We start from the raw sequence: 13,785 nt of genomic DNA, 5'->3' as shown, positions 1-13,785 counted from the left end.
CGGTATTAATTGGTACCTTATGATTTTATAAGGTACGGTACAATATTAGTACGAAAAAAAAAACAAAAACTTGGTTATTTTGAATTATAGATAATAGAACACATGTTTAGAGCTAAAATAGCAATGTCACTTGAGTTAATAGGATGAATACATGAGGACAACAAGGAAAAACCTCATGCACAATGCGCTACTAGAAGACAAATGGGAGTGTATATGTAATACATCAAAGAACAAAGCAAAGTTTAGGGTGGATGGACAAACAGGTTATAGGCTCTTCATTCTTTTTTGTGTGTGTGTGTGTGTGTGTGTGTGTGTGTGTGAGAGAGAGAGAGAGGAGGGGGGGGGGAGGGATACTCTTGGAATTGCATACTCATCTTGGAAGTTGGGAGAGAGAGAGAGAGTGTGTGTGTGTGTGTGAGAGAGACTTGGAATTATGATAATAAACATAAGGCTTAGGAGTTGGAAGATATTGTATGGACTAGTCTTCAGAGGCCTATCCTGTTTTTTGGTACGAAATGGTACGAATACGTACATACCATACCGTACGGAACGAACTAGTCCGTATATAGTACGAATGCAACTATGTTTACACCCAACATTTACTATTATGTCATTATGTCAAATTCTGAATTCATAACTTGTACTGTGCAACAGTCAAGTGGTTACTGTGCAGAGCCCAGGCAGCAGAGTATCTTACATTTTTTAATGTATTATTGAATCTTGTCACTTGATTAGTAATAGTCCTGGGACCTGACTGCTGAAGATTCAAGACAGACTACAGTTCTAAGTTATCTGATGCATTATGTGGGCCCTGGGCCCTGGCACAGGTTACCTGAAGGCTGGAGGCTCTTCACAGGAGAAGTCACACTTGTGACAGTTGACTGCTGCAGACAACCTGACCAGTGACAGGTTAGTCAATTGCAGAGGTGGACCGTGTCATTACAGGCGGCACAAATGACGGTTCACGACAGCAGTACAGAATAAGTGATGAGAAGCAGGTCGTGGGAGCAAGGTAAGGGCAACTTAGTAAGGGATGAAAGTGACAGGTTACAAACCCTGCAACATGGCGTCCCTGTCGTATCCCACAAGGCTGCCCCATCCCTGCCCATTCCTGCCCGTCCTGGAGCATGTCCTGCTGTGAAGGTGAGCCGCGTGGGCACATTATGGGACATGTTAGGGTTGGGTCCCCTGTGTCCCCTGTGGCTATGCATCCAGGTGCCAAGCTCCTTGAACGGTGCCTAGAAGCATCATCTCACTAATTGAGCTAATGCTGCATTACACAAGCTTATCGTGCCATAGTTGTCAGTCTGATCAGCCCTGAAAAGGGATGCCTAGGTAGACAAAGGATGAGGCAATCTCAACTTCTCACAGCTATGCACAAAATGGATCATTTTCAACTGCTTCCTCATGGCCTGACTTTCCCTATAACTGTCCAGTGTCAGTTTCCCTCTTTTACATCTGAAGACAATACTATGCTGTCAACATGAAGAACTACAGAATATCACCAGCATAGCAGAATATCAATATTGATGTGCCAACCCCCATGACCAACTCATAGAAAGACAGCACTTACCATTACATCTACTCTCTGCAACTAGAAACATGCATAGAATGTCCAAAACCTACATAAGATATTGCTATTCCCTTGCAGGCGGTTTTAATTGATGCCGGGGGTGGCTGGGGACGAGAGTAAGAGACCATTGAAGACTAAAGGTTCCATCAAGTAACAAACAACAACTTTGTCCCGAATCGTTTGGGACACTTGTGAAGCCTCCCTCCTTCAAACCAATCCACTAGGCCACCATGAAATAGTGAACTGTTCCTACATCTACCAGAGCCCTGACCATGGCCACCGTGAAATAGTGAACTGCTCCTAAATCTACCAGAGCCCTGACCATGGCATGAGAGGGGCCATTGAATCCATGAGTTAAAGACTGAAGATCCCATCAAGCTGTCAACAATAGCTCTGTCCAGCACCATTTGGGAAACATGTGAAGTCTCACTCGTGCCAACCATGACAATTAATTGCCTATCTATCAATCCTTTAACCAACATAAAACTTGACAAAAAGGTTCCAAGTTTTCTTGTAAAGGTGAAAGTAAAAATGATCGCTTCTAACCAAGTAAAATATAGAGGCAGTAAGTACACATCAATAATATGAACTTCTAGTTATATGATCTTGCACGAACCCAAGAAGGCATGCAGTGCACATGCAAGGAGAATAAGCCAAGGGGAAGATTGATGGACATCACTCCCATTATGACTTTGTTCCAAAGAGTATAATATCACACAACTATTGAGCTTTGCTACCACATAAATATAGTAACTATCTACAGATTTTTGTTGAACACTGCATGAAGTACCTTGTTCTTGCAAATGGCTTCAACCGTTCTGCTTCAAGTTCAGCCATTTGTGCCTCAGCTTCTCTTTTTTGAGCCAGACCTTTGCCCCATTCCAATGGTTTTTCCTACAAAAGTCACGGTATATTGAAGATTTAGTAATATGAAGAAGTAAAAACAAACCCAATTGTTTGTAGAGTGAGCAACATGAATGGACAGACACCCGGTGCAAAATGTTTAATTCTCCAACAAACCATTAATTCTTTGTTTATTACTTACATAGTGCGCACACAATTGACCTGGAATTAATGCTTAGTACTAACATAGTGCGCACACAATTGACCTGATAATCACAACCACAATTAAAGTGCCCACTGGCCATACAAATCAAACAAAGGTTCAACTGTTAATGAATAGCCAACAACTGAAAGGAAACGTGCCAACTAAAGCGCACAATTTTAATATATATTTGACATATAAAACTGAGCACTCTACTGTATAGCAACCATTGGATTGAGTAATGACCTTTGCATGTAGCAAGTTAACTAGAAGATATAAATGAAGATGTAGAGGGCACCTGCCAAAGAAAACGGATACTGCTCTCAGGACTCAAATTGTTAGAACTTAGAAGGTGTTTGAAGACTTGATTATGAATCACTCAAAATTGGTTTTGGCCACCTCTGCAAGGAAAATTCAAAGCTGTTATTGTCTCACATTCAGTGGTCTGGTAGATGACTATCACAAGGTAGCTCCATGCAAGAGGAGTGTATTTTTTGGCATGCAGTCTTTTAAAAGCCCTTAGCAGTTCAAGACTCAAGAGCATGCTGAAGCTTACAATCTGTTGAAATGGGACATCAATATCTTGAGCATGGAAGGGAACAGTCCTCTACTTTCAGTGTGTCCTGTCAAACACATGGACTTTGCAGCCATCATAGAACCTTACAGATTATTCAGCTCATCAGTCCTCCAAATTAAACTAACGCCTTTTTTGCCAAATTTCAAGTGTCCATTATTGTAAATTGGATCACAGCAAGTAGCTATATCACAAACACCCAAGGCCTCTTAAAGCAGTCTAGGTATAACAGATGAAAGAAACAGAGGTAGTGGAGTATACCTCCACCATAGTGTGCTATCCCATAACATTGAGAATAGACTAGGTTACCCCAGGTGTAGGGAAATACCCATGTAAGATCTTGTGAAGGAAATACCTATCTAAGCTGTTGTCAATGTCTTCAGTCCATAGTAACATGGGCAGCTGTCCTAGTCCCTTTGAACATGGGGACATAGTCCTAGAAAGGTCTACCAGAGAGGATGCCAAATTTTTTGTTGGTTTGGGTGGTTTTTCTTCCTTTTCGTTGCAGATATATAGGTAGAGAGAGAGAGAGAGAGAGAGAACACTCGCAAGTACACACCAAATTAGGATAGATTGATGTGAAAGTATAACGCTAGGGGTTTTATATTGCAGCCTAGACAGTCCTCCAAATATTGACCCTAACTTACCCATACTGAGGTGTGTTCTCACATAGACATGGTAGATAACTAACAAAACCCCCTTCAGGTCATGGGTAACTAAACTTGTGACGTGAGACATAATGAAAGAAAACATGCGAAGGCCTTACCTCAATAGAGGTAGTGTCTAATCCCATACAAAACAATCTAGAAAGGACATATACACGATCAGTAGACATTTGCAACTAGAGCTACAACATAGCATGGTCTACAACAAGTTCAGACACCCATAGTAGGGTATGGTGCAAAGGTGCATGCATATGGCTCAAAGGCCAAGCAGGGTAGTCACATATGATCCGTCCAATCCTTTCAATCCATGGACTTGTACAGAACCGAATGTGTGTAGTAAGGGATTGAAAAATAACATAGAAAATCAAGGGATAGTATAGTAAATAATACTTGTTTTAAAATGAGAGTCTTAGTTTTAACCTTTAAAAACCACAAACACACATGAGAGTCAAGTTTCAAGTTTCAACAATACTTCATTAACATAATGAATGGTTGAGAAAATGTATACTCAAATTTCATTTGTAAGTCTGAAGACATGTACAATAGGTCCAAAAAAGAGTCTTCGGCAAGTCACAAGTGACAAGTATCATATGCAAGACTCGTGTACAAAAAAGCATGAGATACAAATGTCTAGACTAAATAAGTATCTAGATCATAGGAACTGCCAAGGGTACTACTCAAATGAATCCTCAGACCTGTCACTCAAATGAAACTCATGGTCACTAGATGAGTTTGACATCTGTGGAACAAAACCCCCATCACTAAAGAGGTTGCCATACTCATCGGGCTCTCAAACACAGACATCCTCTGAAACATGAGCAATCAGAGTAAAAGAGCTTCTAGAAACACGCCTCACATAGGTTCTAACCACTACCAATGTGCTGCTACCAACTGCAATGCCTTGAGGAGTGGCCCATATTTCCCTACGAGTACATGACACTCAATGGTCAATCTCCTCCAACTCCATGTAGAGCTCTCCAAAGATGGTGTCCTGCTCTTCGTCTCTCTCTATTCACACTTTTAAGTGTGGCCCCTGTTAACTTGAACTCATCTACATTCACCTAAAAAATTGAAGTTCAAAAATATATAAATAATTAAATGACTTAAGAATTTACATTTATAAAATCTCAATTTTAGAATTAGTATGGACTCAAGTTAAAAATTGCCTATTGTGCCATCAGCATCTCATGCATGTCCTTAACTATACGCAAGTTAGAACCACAATAGATAATTCATTCTAACTACCTAGTGCTAAGTTTTGTTTTGTTGGGGGTAAAGGCGTTTGTGCCTAGCAACCCATGTAATACTACACTAACAATACCCGCGCACTTGTACAATGTAAGTGGCAGGTGCCCATCACTATCACTTTATTCTTTATTCTTTCAATGGCATCTGAATAAAGGGAAGGCCCGTCATACATTGTGACTGTTAGAGTTCCCACATCTTCTCTCTCTCTCTCTCTCTCTCTCTCTCTCTCTCTCTCTCTCTCTCTCTCTCTCTCATAGCTCTTGCTTTCGCTCACGTGCTTCCACTGCGAGCTCACTCCCTAACAAATGGTATCAAAGCCAACCATTCGAGGAGCTTCTTTATCCTTTGCCTCAACCTGAATTCAAAGCCTCAACTCAAGGTTTCATAGCAACCATTGTTTCTTTCTCTCGAGGTATACATTGAGTTGTTCCTTCTTCCGGCTTGTTCCAACTTGCTCCATGCTTGTTGAGAAGCTTCCGAAGGTTTAGCTGAGCCTTGTTAAGTGCTTATTGAGCTGAGGAGCAATCATTTTATCCATTTTTGAGTGGATACAGAGCATGCTGTAGAAGGTGTGGACAACTATGGCAGCTTGACAGCACTATCATATTTTGGTCATAACTTTTGCATACAGTATCTGATTTAGGCATTCTATAGCTAGAAAGAGAGAGCGCAACACGATCTGCAAAGTTGGGCACTCAAACAGTCGATTCTATACAGCTTTCTGTTCTTTGTTTCACACACAACAGAACTGTTCTGGTTTGAACAGCAAACAGTAAATTCCATAATGCATGTTTAATGCTTCCGAGATGCTATTTTAGTGCAAGGATGGTATGGTTATGCTTTTGGGCTGATTTGAGCACACATTTAGCTCAATTTTCTCAGAGATTTCATTGCTATATAGCAAAGTTGAATGTCATTTATCTTGGAAAAGCATATGCCTCTTGTCACTTGATGCTTCCAAGGCTTGGTATTGATGCCTACATGTTCGCTTGACACTTGAGAATGCTTGACACATATCTTAGAATGTTTTTGGGCTTCAATTGAGCTCACATTCACTCAGTTTTGACTATCATATCCCTACTGTTCATAGTGGACAGCAAGCAATTGTCTGATAAAGATTATGCTCGTTATGCTTTGAAGCTACTCAAGTACCACATATTGGATATGCTGACACTTTAGTTGTCATGTGTGCCTATGGATATGTTTATGACATGCTCCTAAGCTAAGATTGGAGCTTGGATGCTTTGACCTTGGTTGTCATTCATATCCTTGGATGCTACTTGGATGCTACAATCAGAATCTTGCAAACAACTTGGATTCAATGCTTCCGAATGTATGCTCTATGGATCTTGGATACTCAAATGTGATTCACATGATGTTTTGAGCTTTGCTGCTCATTTGGCATTCGACTTTTGCTTCCATGATAGCTAGTCGGCTTTATGTACTAAGCCCCATTGGCACTTGGATATACTATAGAAGATTTGGTTTATGCAATTGAGCTTGAGCTTATTACAATGAGATACTGGGACTCACCGTGACACGTACATGCTCTCTTGATATTTATTGGATGCGATTACCCTATTATGGGTTGATATGATCTCTTGGCTTGGACCTGGAACTTATATCTATGAGGGAGTTGTCAGTGGTATTTATGTGCTTCTAGGTTATGTACTGAGTTGTACTTAGTGCGTTAAGCATCTGGCAAATCTCTTCATTTACATTTGAGACCTATCTTGTGCATGATGTCTATGCCTATTGCATGTATGGCTTCTGATACATTGCAATTCTGACCCTCTTCAATGCTAGTTGTTCTTGGCTTCTTCCTTCTTGGTTGCTCACTGTTAGTTGCTAGCATATTGCTGCAATTTATTACAACCACCTATCATTTCAGTTTTATGCATTCTATTTGATGGCAGTCACACGGACTTGACAACCTTTTGCTTACAATTTGTGGACACCTCATTACTTTGGCAATATCTCCTGTCTTCCACTTGATTTAGCAGTGGTTTTGGGGCTAATTTGCAAGGTATTACAGCAGCCCGTCTTGCCCTTTTGTGTACTTACTTGGTCCCATTATGACTAGTGGTTCTCATGACAGTGCTATCTTCAATATTGAGATACTGGATGGGACCAATTACAGCTATTGAAAGACCCAAATATGGCAGGTTTTAGTGCAAAAAATACAAGTTAGACCACTTAAAAATGGGAGCGACAAACCCAAAAACATTGTGGTTAAGGATTGGGATGAACTAGATGAGTTGTGCAAGTCCACCATCGTTTTATTACTCTCTAAGTAAGTTCACTACAATGTTGTAACTGGAAATCGGACTACATATGAGCTTTGGACACAAATTAAGAATCTTTATGCCTTGTCTCTCATATGTATTGACTGAAACAGTTGATGGATCTTTGCATGAAAAAAGGGACTTACATGTCAACACACTTGAATGAGTTTTACTCCATCATCAACCATTTAGCTTCGCATGAGATTAAGTTCAACGATACTTTGCATCCTTTATTTTTGCTTGGTACTCTACCTAAGTCATTGGACACTTTCCATATAGCTCTTTGTGCTAAGGATGAGCTGAAATTGCAAGATGTTGGGAGTACCCTCTTGATAGAAGAGGTGAACGCAAAGAATGTGGATGCTTTCTGTACATTACACACATTGACTATGAGAGGCCGGCAAGATGGAAATGGCCATGGTATAGACTCTAGCATTTCTCAGTCTCGAACACGTAGATAGTCTCGCAGTAAGCCCCGTGGCCATAAGTCTAGTCTTACTTGTCATTATTATGAAAATCAAGTCCTATTCGGCCATAGTGCCATAAGATGTGTGAATACAAGCGCAAGGAAAAGAAAAAGACTAAACTGCAAGACAAGACTGATGATCGCAGCATTATGTCTAGCAAGTCTAGTGTCAAGATTGAGAAGATTAATGTAGTGTGGCCTGATATATCTAATGATCTTATCTTGGCACCTTCTTTGGATACTTCATAGCTGACTGATGCTTTATCAAGTTATACTTAGTGTTGGTTGAGAGATTCAAGGGCTTTCTTTCAAGTGACCCCTCATAAAGAGTGGTTTCACTCCCATCGTAGTATGGCTAGATCTGTCCATTTGGATAATGACCTGGCATTGGAGATAGTTGGTATTAGTGATGTCCAACTATGTTTTGATTCAGGCAGCATGTTCACTCTTCATGATGTACGTCATATACCAGCTCTTACGAAGAGCCTTATCTCTATTGGCACCTTGGATAATGTAAGTTATGTTGTCTCTTTTAGTGATTCCTCACGGAAGATTACCCATGGGAATCTTGTTATTGCATGTGGTGCTAAGTCTAGTGCTCTCTATACTTTTCTTGTATCCAAGTCAATTGACCATGTTTTGGCAGTGGCTACAATTCCACATGTATCTCTTTGGCATCATCGCCTTGGGCACATGTCTTTGAAAGGAATGAAAATACTTACCACTTTGCAGTATCTTCCATCCCTAGACTATATGTGTTTTGAGTCTTGTGATCATTGTCTATATGACAAGCAAACGCATAGTACACATAAGAATTATGACATGAAGCGCATGGCTGAGCCTTTGGCTCTTATTCATTCAGATGTATGTGGTACCATGCCCTATCAGTCGCTAGGTGATGCAGAATACTTTGTCACATTTATTGATGATTACTCACATAAGGTCTGGGCTTTCTCTATTAAGTAGAAATCAAATGTTTTGTCTATCTTTCAACGTTGGCTTGCTCTTGTTGAGAACCAGACTGGGTATAGGCTAAAATGCTAAAGGTTAGATAATGGGGGTGAGTATACCTCAAACGCTTTTAAGCAACTTTGCTATGAGCGGGGCATTAAGCATCAGTTGACCGCCCTCTACATCCCTCCCCAAAATGGTATTCCTGAACACATGAACACGACGATTCAAAAAAGAATCGGCAATATGCTTAGCCAAGCAAGCTTACAACATCACTTTTGAACTAAGGCAATTACTACTACCATACACTTGATTAACAAGTCCCCTTGCACTGCTATTGATTGCTAGGTTGCAATGAATATATAGATTGAAAAATCTCCATCATATCCTCCTTTGTGCATCTTTGGTTGCGAGGCATTCTACCATGTTCCCAAGGACAAGTGTAATAAGCCGGATACTACGTCCGTAAAATGCATCTTCCTTGATTATGAAGATACAAATGCGATGGGCTATCACCTATCGTAGGCTCACAAGGTTATCCGCAACCATGATGTCATTTTCCATGAGGAAAAGATGGATAAGTAATCTAAGCAAGTAGTACACGTACGCACGGTGATCTTTCAAAAGGAGACCACCTACTTTTGTGCAACCAACTAGACAACTTGCAATAGCTGATACTCCAATGGCCCAAGTCTGGCCTCTTGTGCAAGATCAACCTGCTTTGAGATACTCTACTAGAGCTGCACATCAACGTGAGTACTTTATGCCCTCTATAGATCATATCATGGTCACAAATGCAAGTGCGCCTCTCTCTTATGATGAGGCCATGCACAGAGAATTGAGATGATAGTCACTCATGGAACACAACTATACAGTCGGACTTTGACTCCTTACATAGTAACCATATGTGGGATTGGGCTTCCTTGCCTAGTGGTAAGAAGCCACTGCCATGTAAATGGTATACAAGTAGAAAAGTATCCCTAAACGCCCCAAGCTTATAAGGTTAGATTAGTGGCTAAGGGTTTCAAGCATGAATATGGTATTGACTTCGATGAAATCTTTTCTTCTATGATCAAAATGACGACCCTACGCTTAGATATTGTAGCTCAAGGGAGGACCCCTTCCCATTGTCATACTAACATTGGTTACTCAGCTAGATCTGGAACTTTATCACATGGATGTAAAGATGGCTTTTTTATATGGGAACTAGTATAATGAGATCTATATGCAATAGCCTAAGGGCTTTGAAAAAAAAGGCAAGGAACACCTAGTGTGTAAGTTCAGAAAGAGTCTTTATGGCCTTAAACAAGCATCAAGGGAACGGTACCACAAGTTTGATTTTTTTATGCATTCACATGATATAGCCATATTGCTATGGCCATGTTTATATAGGAAGAAGGCTTGAGATGGCAATCTTATGATTTTGGTACTCTATGTGGACGATATACTTATTGCTGGGAGAGCTCATAATGAGCTAGATGCCTTGAAAACTCATCTCAAGGAGAGCTTTGAGATGAAGGGCATGGGATATGCCTCGCACACACATTGTGATTGTTGTAGTTCCCATATCTTGTGTGTCTCTCTCTTTTGCTCTTACTCCTTTCACCATAGCTCTTGCTTCCACTAGCGTGCTTCCACTCCGGGCTCACTCCCTTCATGTTTTGGATCTTGGTGTGTATAAGACAATAGGCTAACTGATTCCTCTCATACACACAACATAAATAGTCCTATTTAAGTCAGTAAAATAACTTAAACTCATTAAAATTGAAAATTTAAAAGAAAAGTAAAACCTTAACTAAAAATATAATGATAACATTTAAATTTTAATTATCAAAGCCAACACCCTTAAAGCCACCTTCTGCACATTTAGTTATTGATACCCAAACGACTCCCACAAAAATAGTGGCTTGACCAAAGAGACCCTTTTCCAACACACGATGCTAGCGAAGATTGTTCCCCTTTGGTCTCCATAGTTTATTAGCTCCTAGAGAAATGGACCATGCATATCCTCATGCAAAGACTTCGAGAGAGAAGCATCCCTATCCCAAGCTAGCTCCTGGCCCATAAAGAGAGAGGGGCTCTTGTAAGACGGATGCAAGAGAGCTGTTGGGCTGTAGATAGGCCTCTTCATCCATTTCCGTCCCTTTTCAACAAGGTAGAGAATGTCATCCCTTCGTAAGGTATCATCCAAAATATCAAACGTGCCACTATTTATTAAAGTACGAAAATTAGTAACATTTATTTTGCATTTAAAAGATATTGAATGTGCATTTTAAAATTAAATCTAGTTTCAAATCATTACCATGGAATCCTAACATCAAGGATAGTGGAAGCCCTAATATCCTCCACAACCTACACGTCAGCCCAAAATGATTCTTTTAAGCAAAGCCATTGAATGGCTTTGCTCACCTCCATGCTTGATAAAGACTCCTCATCCATCCATGCTTTAAATTCCTCAAAATCATACACTTTTGCAACTTACTTCGCACGTCATAGAGTCACTCAAGAAGCAACCATGTGACAACAAAGCAAGTTTTTGATGACTTCCTTGATTCCACATCACTATACATACGAAAAATAGCAAGCACTTTATCTTTTTTGTGATGAAATGGACGATTGCATTTGCATCCATCAGGATTTCTTTCATCCACTTCAAATTGTCTCCTATGTCCTCCATGAGGAGGTCAAGGCAATGAGTAGCACAAGGTATCCACACGATAGAGGGAAATTCCTCCTCGAGCAATCATCCCATTTTCCGACAATTTGAAGCATTATCAGCGACAACTTGAACAACATTGCTTAGTCCCACCTACATATACATGGAAATTTAGAATATAGTATGGCTTAGAGGTAGGTAATCGAGTATGGAGGTAAAGAAAGATATAGAGAGACTTGAGAGAGGTGGAGATATTCAAGAATCAAGATTCAAGAAGCATAAAAGTTTAAACATTAAAACATAAATGATAAAATATAAAGCATAAAAAATTATATTCAAGAAGCATAAAGCATGAAGATAATTTATAATACATAAAATATTCAAGAATGTAGACTCGTCTTTATAATGGCTTGCCCGATGAGCTTGCAAATTAATAGTCTCGTCATCCTATTCCCCTTCACGTCCACATCCACAGCACGCAAGAAGTAGGTGCCAAGAGGGCAAGAGACAAGTATATTAATAATGTCTCCCTTCTTTCGGTCACTCCATCCATTGCAAAGGATGAACGGGCTCGAGGGACTTGTTGATCCTCTCCCTCTCCTCATCTAGCTTCTTTGTATGCATGTCCTTGTAGGCATAGTACGGGGAAGTTTCGGAAACGGGGGAAACGAAAACGGGAAAAATCAGAGTTTCAGAGTTTCGGAGTTTCGGCCAAATTTTGGAAACGGGAAAACTGCGTTTCGGATTATACACTAAAATAAATACAGTATTATGTGGGTATGTAAATATATCAATGCCTACAATAACATGTACCCAAATTTTATACAAAACTTTTGAGTCCATGTTATATGATTGAAATCATGATTCATTACACATATCACCACTCACGAGTGAAGATTGAAGAGTTAAGACTCAATGGTTGAAACTTAAGACAACTTAACATAATTAAGACTCAATTTTCAAAACTGAAGGCAACAAATGAATTATAATTTATGACTCCTAAATCATCTATGATCTAAAGAGCAATGAAGACTGACATCAAGAACAATGGAAAAAGAATCAAGATGCATAATAAGTAAAATCAAGATACAATGATACATGTAACTATGTCATGTGAATAATCAATGAAAACTCCAAAGTCCAGTGAGCACTGAGCACTGTGTACTAGTCTCTAGACTCTAGTAACTACTGAGTAATAAGTATCAACATCAATGAATGACTGGCAACTATAATCTAGACAGCAAGGCCCGATGTCTTTGTTGGAAACGCATGCCAAGTGGTCTTTCACGCGTGCTACGCTCCCTAAATTCTCCAATCCACAATAGTTGCACCACCACTTCTTTGATCCGCCGGAGCCCTCGTATCCCTTGATTGGAGTGACATGTCTCCAAAGAAGAAGAAGAAGAAGAAAAAGAAGAGAAAGAAAAGGAAGAAGAAGAGAAAGAAGTAAAGGCTAATGGGGGGAAGAAGAGGAAGAGGAAGAAGAAGAAGAGCAAGAAGAAGAAGAAGAGGAGGATGAGGAAGAGGAAGAGGAAGATGAAGAAGAGGAGAAAGAGGTGTTAGCCTGCTCTTTATCACTCTCAGTCTGTCATCTCTTGGTTGTGAGCTCCTGTCAGAGTCTGACAGGAGACAGAGGAGCTCTATCAGTTCATTTCGTGGCTGTCTTTGTCAGTCTGCAGCCTCTGGGTGTCATACAGCCCAAACTAGGCTGTTTTTCAGCAGTCGGCCCATTTTCTGGGCAGGTCGGCCAGTTTTCTGGCCTAGGGGCTATATATAGCAGCCCCCCCAGTCATTCCAGCATTGTGCTCTGCAGGTTCAGCACTGCCTCCGACATCTCTGTCTCCGGCATTGGTGCTGCCATTGCTTCTAGTCTATTCTGGTCCCCTCACTGACGCTCCGGGTTGCGTGCAGGGACTGCTCTGTCCATTTCAGTGTATTCAGCATTCATCTCAGTCAGTGCAGACTTTCTTCCTTCATTCTCTGCTTTCTCTCTCTTCTCCTCTGTGTTCGTGTTCTTCTTCCGTTGCGCACTCTCACATGGTATCATCGCCTGATTGAGAGCACGGAGGACATACCCTCAGGAGTGAGATACCTTACTGCTGCTGCCATCTGATCAACAACTGCTAGGCGACTTCTTCAAGAGGCCCTTCAGCCTGCATTTTGCTGCCCACGCTGCCTGCAGAGGCTGCCATGTCATCCAACGACGCAGAAACCCTGCGTTTTCCACCAAGCTGTCCCTCCTTCTGCTGGGCGACCTCCCTCCAGGCTGCATTTTGCTGTTCTGCTGGTCGCTTCCACTCCACGCGGCACATTTCCTGCTAG

General features: G+C 40.8%; 1 protein-coding gene across 1 annotated transcript in view; it reads right to left on the bottom strand.

Moving 5' to 3' along the window:
• Positions 1-13,785, bottom strand: part of LOC148021274 (pre-mRNA-splicing factor of RES complex protein) — a 97,275-nt gene that overhangs the window by 7,050 nt on the left and 76,440 nt on the right. The window contains exon 6 of the mRNA XM_087699136.1: positions 2,364-2,467. Coding sequence (XP_087555262.1) covers positions 2,364-2,467 — 104 coding nt within the window. The remainder of the gene's footprint in view (positions 1-2,363; positions 2,468-13,785) is intronic.

This window comes from Lygodium microphyllum, chromosome 18 (genome assembly GCF_053477565.2).
Source record: "Lygodium microphyllum isolate KBCC chromosome 18, Lygodium_microphyllum_v1.1.10, whole genome shotgun sequence".
In the NCBI taxonomy this organism is placed as follows: domain Eukaryota; kingdom Viridiplantae; phylum Streptophyta; class Polypodiopsida; order Schizaeales; family Lygodiaceae; genus Lygodium; species Lygodium microphyllum.
The sequence above is the reverse complement of the archived record's forward strand: the minus strand, read 5'-3'. Positions and strand labels throughout refer to the sequence as shown.